The sequence below is a fragment of the Palaemon carinicauda genome, chromosome 38 (genome assembly GCF_036898095.1).
Source record: "Palaemon carinicauda isolate YSFRI2023 chromosome 38, ASM3689809v2, whole genome shotgun sequence".
In the NCBI taxonomy this organism is placed as follows: Eukaryota; Metazoa; Arthropoda; class Malacostraca; order Decapoda; family Palaemonidae; genus Palaemon; species Palaemon carinicauda.
Window position 1 is genome coordinate 2,332,765 of NC_090762.1, and position 7,500 is coordinate 2,340,264.

Here is a 7,500-nt window from a genome sequence, read left to right on the forward strand (position 1 = left end):
TTGTTACTGTTTTTAGAATGATTTATTGTTAATTTGTTCTCTTCATTTATTTATTTCCTTATTTCCTTTCCTCACTGGGCTATTTTTCCCTGTTGGAGCCCCTGGGCTTATAGCATCTTGCTTTTCCAACTAGGGTTGTAGCTTGGATAGTAATAATAATAATAATAATAATAATAATAAAAGATCAGTTCTAGTTAGGTAAGTCTTTGAAAGGTTAAATCCCCGACAGATATCTTGGGCTGACAGCGCATAAGCCTCTTCCGAAAGTGGAAATATTAGAGAATTATGAAGATCCAAAGCAATCTCTCTGATACTGCACTGTAATCGGTCAGTGGCTACTTTCCTCTTGGTAAGGGTAGAAGGGACTCTTTAGCTATGGTAAGCAGCTCTTCTAGGAGAAGGACACTCCGAAATCAAACCATTGTTCTCAAGTCTTGGGTAGTGCCATAACCTCTGTACCATGGTCTTTCACTGCCTTGGGTTAGAGTTCTCTTGCTTGAGGGTACACTCGGGCACACTGTTCTCTCTTGTTTCTCCTCCTCTTGTTTTGTTAAAGTTTTTATAGTTTATATAAGAAATATTTATTTTAATATTGTTGCTGTTCTTAAAACAATTATTTTTTTTTCCTTGTTTCCTTTCCTCACTGGGCTGTTTTCCCTGTTGGAGCCCTTGGGCTTATAGCATCCTGCTTTTCCAACTAGGGTTGCAGCTTAGCAAATAATATAATAATAATAATAATAATAATAATAATAATAATACTTATTGATAAAAACATTCAATAGCTTGCCTTCCCTTCTACAATAGGAAAAGTAAGTTCATAACCTTACATTCAAATATACATGTCTCATAACTCTCTCATCAACATCACCAAAGGTTACATAATTCACATACAGCAGCTTGACCTTGACCTTTGACGAAATCACTCCCAATATCTAATCAATCAATCAACCATGATATAGCAAAAAGACTTTTTTGTGTCTTTGACGTTGATCATGATGTGTATCACAATATAAGCAATAAAGCAAAAAGACGTTTTTGTGTCTTTGACGTTGATCATGATGTGTATCACAATATAAGCAATAAAGCAAAAAAGACGTTTTTGTGTCTTTGACGTTGATCATGATGTGTATCACAATATAAGCAATAAAGCAAAAAGACGTTTTTGTGTCTTTGACGTTGATCATGATGTGTATCACAATATAAGCAATAAAGCAAAAAGACGTTTTTGTGTCTTTGACGTTGATCATGATGTGTATCACAATATAAGCAATAAAGCAAAAAGACGTTTTTGTGTCTTTGACGTTGATCATGATGTGTATCACTTTATAAGCAATAAAGCAACAAGACGTTTTTTGTGTCTTTGACGTTGATCATGATGTGTATCACAATATAAGCAATAAAGCAAAAAGACGTTTTTGTGTCTTTGACGTTGATCATGATGTGTATCACAATATAAGCAATAAAGCAAAAAGACTTTTTTGTGTCTTTGACGTTGATCATGATGTGTATCACAATATAAGCAATAAAGCAAAAAAGACGTTTTTGTGTCTTTGACGTTGATCATGATGTGTATCACAATATAAGCAATAAAGCAAAAAGACGTTTTAGACCTCTGTGACCTTGACCTTTGACCCAATCACTTTCAATTCACAAGATAGACAACTGAATAATGCACATTTTGGAACTAGTTTCATGCAAAACGGATAAAAGTTTACCACGATATAGAAAAAAAAAAGACTTTTTTACCTTTCTGTTACGTTGGCCCTTGACCCAATCACTCCCAAAATCTAATCAAATTGTCATTGGATCATAGCCAATCATCCCACCAAATTTCATGAGATTCGGTCCCAGAGTTTTTGACTGATGCGAATCACGAACAAACAATCATAAATAAATTCACGCCTACCAAAATATAACCTCCCGGTGAAAGTAATAATAATAATAATAATAATAATAATAATAATAATAATAATGATAATAATAATAATAATAATAATAATAATAATAATAATAGTAATGATAACAATAATAATAATAATAATAATAATAATAATAATAATAATAATAATAATAATAATAATAATAATAATAGTAAAGTTTAACTAGATTTCGCATCGAACATTTCGTACTTAAGTTTTGCATTCCGAAAACATATTGTTTATTCAGCAGTCCAGCACAAAGTAGGTGTCTCAAATCAGAAAGCATATCATTACAGGATAATGCACTGGTAATGACGTTTGCATATGTTCATTATGCATAAACACCTGCATATGCATATGCGAAAATGGAATCATCAGGAAACACGGGTGACACCTGTCGGCCCGTGTGAGAACTTTTAACACTTCGCGCACTTCCATGTTTGATCGTGACGAATTTGCAGTTGCTTGGCAAATAAATTTAAATGAATTAATTTTCAAAATCAATCCAAAATTGGAATACAATAAGCATTCAAATTGATAAAATAAGTTTAAGGTTACGATTACGTAACAAACCACACATACGCAAGAAACCTTTGGATCCGTTTCCAATTTTTCAAATGTTTTCACTTTATGCAAATAACCCCGAATGGCGATGAGAACAAATTATGTTGTTTTAGCAGTTTTATAAATAATCTTACAATGGTATTGTTTACAAAAAAAATCAGAAGTAATATCTGTACATGCCTAATCTAAAATTAAAGGCCACTAAAAGAATTGTCTAATTTATCTAAAATGTCCCAGCAATTTGGCGATGAGAACAAATTATGTTGTTTTAGCAGTTTTATAAATAATCTTACAATCGTATTGTTTACAAAAAAAATCAGAAGTAATATCTGTACATGCCTAATCTAAAATTAAAGGCCACTAAAAGAATTGTCTAATTTATCTAAAATGTCCCAGCAATTTGGCGATGAGAACAAATTATGTTGTTTTAGCAGTTTTATAAATAATCTTACAATCGTATTGTTTACAAAAAAAATCAGAAGTAATATCTGTACATGCCTAATCTAAAATTAAAGGCCACTAAAAGAATTGTCTAATTTATCTAAAATGTCCCAGCAATTTGGCGATGAGAACAAATTATGTTGTTTTAGCAGTTTTATAAATAATCTTACAATCGTATTGTTTACAAAAAAAATCAGAAGTAATATCTGTACATGCCTAATCTAAAATTAAAGGCCACTAAAAGAATTGTCTAATTTATCTAAAATGTCCCAGCAATTTGGCGATGAGAACAAATTATGTTGTTTTAGCAGTTTTATAAATAATCTTACAATCGTATTGTTTACAAAAAAAATCAGAAGTAATATCTGTACATGCCTAATCTAAAATTAAAGGCCACTAAAAGAATTGTCTAATTTATCTAAAATGTCCCAGCAATTTGGCGATGAGAACAAATTATGTTGTTTTAGCAGTTTTATAAATAATCTTACAATCGTATTGTTTACAAAAAAATCAGAAGTAATATCTGTACATGCCTAATCTAAAATTAAAGGCCACTAAAAGAATTGTCTAATTTATCTAAAATGTCCCAACAATTCGCCAGGATTAATAAACAATCTAACTGGCCCTGTGAAATTGCATGTTACTTTACCTTTGACGAGAAGCACGACCGCAAGTCAACTGCATTCCAGCACCTAGAATAAATATAGTGTTAGTGGAAGTTAAAAAGCGTGTATTTCATGAAACAACACAAAGCATGACTGAACTCTACAAACTTACTATAAACAGATTCACACAACCGCAAGTCAACTGCATTCCAGCACCTAGAACAAATATAGCGTTAGTAGAGCTTAAAAATATCGTATTTCTTGAAATAACACAAGACATGACTATGAGCCCTACAAACTTACTATAAATAGATTCACACAATGATGCCAGAAATGGATTAATACTAAGTTCAGGAAAAACAATTGTTAGTCAATTCTATTATGGTGGTGTATAGCCTCTCAAAAATGAAAAATTTCAATCCTAAATGACTTATTTTAAGTATAATCGAATCTTCATATATTACATATAGCAAAGTTTTTCGAAAACTTATGACCTATTCCAGTCAGGGGATATTAACCTGATCCAATGACGTCATATGACGCTTCAGCATTCATGTTAATTTGTGAATACCTCCGGTTTCGTGTTCTGACCTAGCGACCCTGGCAGTTGTTATAACAAATAATTTACAATAAATAATCTCACCCATAATCCTATAAACAATTCTACAATTATTCAGGAATAATATTGGGTGTTCATTTAATCTTCGCACTAAATATTTTGAAAAAAAAAAAAAAAAAAAATCACAATATAAGTATCAATTCCTTACAGTATGAAAGTTCTTATGAATTAACTTGCCATTACAGCATCATTATTTTTAACCTTAAAATGGGGTACATAAGCCACGCATTTATAACCAGAAAAAAATTGATTTTTATAGTATTACCAAAGCTTCATTAAATTATATTTTTAAATATCTTTCCGTACATGACCGAATTGAGAAATAATCTTCCTCAATCGAATGGTGGAAACATTGGAACTACAGAGCTTCAAATTTGATCCAAAAATGAGTTTCTGTTGAGCAAGTTGATATAAGTCTTCCTTAATAGTTTATATGTTGATTATCAGCTTAACTTTGCTATTTATCTTAATTTCTATTTGCTATTGATTACTCTTTACATCTCTCTTTCACTTAACTTTGCTATTTATCTTAATTTCTATTTGCTATTGAATACTCTTTACATCTCTCTTTCATTTATGGAAGGGGCTGCTTTCATTGCTAGGATTCCATGGTTAGTAGCCCTTTGCTTGGTTTGAAAGGTAGCTCATGAATGGCAAAGGCAAGGGACATTGACATCGCCCTATCAAAAAGGACAATGCCCTAGAGACGGACGTAAGATCAGCGCCCAAGCCCCTCTCCACCCAAGCTAGGACCAAGGAGGGCCAGGCAATGGCTGCCGATGACTCAGCAGAGAAACCTATAGGCTTCCCCAGACACACCATCCTTAGCTCACAAGAATGGTGAGGTTGCAGCGACCAAAGAAACTAACAAGTTCAAGCTGTACTCGAACCTCAGCCTGTCGTTCACCAGTCAAGGACGTTACCACATCGGCCACCACGACCAAAATTTATAAAACTAATATATATATATATATATATATATATATATATATATATATATATATATATATATATATATATATATATATATATATATATATCATTCTAACTTTTAAATAAGAAATCAGAATAATTTATGGTGAAATCATCTCGCGATTAAAACAGACATATAAATTGGAATGTATTGCCTCCTTTTTCATACGTGGGCAATAAATCAGACTTAATATTTCAATTCCTGGACAATGAAATCAGACTAGATACTCATTTAATTCGCAGTTAAAATGAGGAGACACCTTGATGAGCGGCTCAATCAGAGTAATAAACAAAAAATATAGCGTCTAAATACTCTAATATATCACACTCTAGATAATCAAAATTCACCGTTTTCTAAATTACTATGTAATTTGATTTAATCATCTGAGAACAAGAAATAACCGAGACGTGAAAGAATTTTTTTTCGGAGGGGGGGGACTTAATCGTCATTTAGTAACGTTTATGGAAAATTTAGTTTTCAACTCAAATTCACCAAGAACTAGAATCTAGAAATTTTTTCATTAATAGTAAATTAGAAATATTTATCGAGAAAAAAAGCACAATTCATCTAAATCTTTATATTGTGAAGGAATTATCAAATTGCAGGAAAGATTCACCAAGAACTAATGTAAATCTAGAAATTTTTTCATTAATAGTGAATTAGTAACATTTATTGAGAAAAAAGCAAAATTCCTCTAAATCTTCATTTAGTGAAAGAATTATCAAATTACAGGAAAGAATCAGAGTAAAGTCTCTGATTCTTTCCCTATATAAGAATCAGTTATAAAATTATTTTAGTCGGCAACAAAGCCAAATGAAACAAGGAGAAAATTCCTCATATTAAAATGAGTTTATGAGTTTACTAACATAAATAACAAAAACACAGACGTGATACAAACCTTGGAATGGTAGTCTTTAAGACTCCAAAGGAACCCATAAAACAAATTATCAAAGTAAATCTAACCAATTAACTTCATTCACCTGCAGTCATTAATGAGGACCCTGAATAAATGCCTTTATAGTGGCTCTGGTGGGAACTCGGACATCCGGCTCTTTTGTTTACACTTGTTTGCCATTCAGGTGTCCAGCCCTGTTGTTTATTTTTGTTTACGACTAAATGCGGTGATATGCATTGGCTTTTGGAAGACTCGTCCGGAAGTTGGGGAAGAGGAAGGGATTGGAAGACTCGTCCGGAAGTTGGGGAAGCGGAAGGGATTGGAAGACTCGTCCGGAAGTTGGGGAAGAGGAAGGGATTGGAAGACTCGTCCGGAAGTTGGGGAAGCGGAAGGGATTGGAAGACTCGTCCGGAAGTTGGAGAAGCGGAAGGGATTGGAAGACTCGTCCGGAAGTTGGGGAAGAGGAAGGGATTGGAAGACTCGTCCGGAAGTTGGGGAAGAGGAAGGGATTGGAAGACTCGTCCGGAAGTTGGGGAAGAGAAAGGGAAGAGTTACGGAAATCGATAATAAAATGAGATATAATTAATCTTAATATTCTTTTTGTCTTCTTTTTCTTCATTCGTTACTTCTGGATTATGACATTGAAAAAGCATGATAATGTACAATATCCCCTCCACCTCATATCCCTTTATAAGAGAATGTATAATCATAATATATTACTACTTTACGCACATACAAATACGCATAGAAATGAAGTACAGTTGAACGCAGGAATTCCTGGCTCACAACCCCCCCAGAAGAAGAGCACCCAGTCACACCCTCGCTGTACGGCAAGTAACCAAACAGGATGCACTTCCTCAGAACTGTGTGAGCCAGGAACGCGTGTCCAACTGTACCTTTAATGCATATAGTTATACATATGTGTAACAGAAAGTCCAAATGTACAGGCCCATGTTATTCAAATTTCCCCGTAATAAACTACATGTCCCAAGAGCTACATTAAACAGTTTACACATGCTTACGAGGACTGGATGAAAATCGGAGATTCCTTGGTGAAACCAACTGGATACATCGCACTTATGATTTTATGGGATTAGATGACTTCAAGCGAAAAGACCACTTCTGAGATACGTCTCTGCCAGTAGCAGTAAATGGGGGTCAATTCAGGAAAGGTACTCTGGCCTCACTAACATTTATACACATTTACTTTTTGCCATATATATATATATATATATATATATATATATATATATATATATATATATATATATATATATATATATATATATACTGTATATATATAAATATATATTTATATATATAATATATCTATATATATATATATATATATATATATATATATATATATATATACATATATATATACTGTATATATATAAATATATATTTATATATATAATATACATATATATATATATATATATATATATATATATATATATATATATAGATATATATATATA

The 7,500-nt window shown here is 32.4% G+C and overlaps 2 protein-coding genes across 2 annotated transcripts in view; one reads left to right on the forward strand and one right to left on the reverse strand.

Moving 5' to 3' along the window:
- Positions 1-7,088, reverse strand: part of LOC137630034 (histone-lysine N-methyltransferase 2D-like) — a 59,213-nt gene extending 52,125 nt beyond the window's left edge. Inside the window, exons 1-3 of the mRNA XM_068361529.1 lie at positions 7,039-7,088; positions 3,702-3,745; positions 3,574-3,616 (exon numbers count right to left, since the gene is read on the reverse strand). Of these exons, the coding sequence (XP_068217630.1) occupies positions 3,574-3,616; positions 3,702-3,745; positions 7,039-7,088 (137 nt within the window). The remainder of the gene's footprint in view (positions 1-3,573; positions 3,617-3,701; positions 3,746-7,038) is intronic.
- Positions 1-7,500, forward strand: part of LOC137630371 (uncharacterized) — a 603,704-nt gene that overhangs the window by 563,515 nt on the left and 32,689 nt on the right. The window lies entirely within an intron of this gene.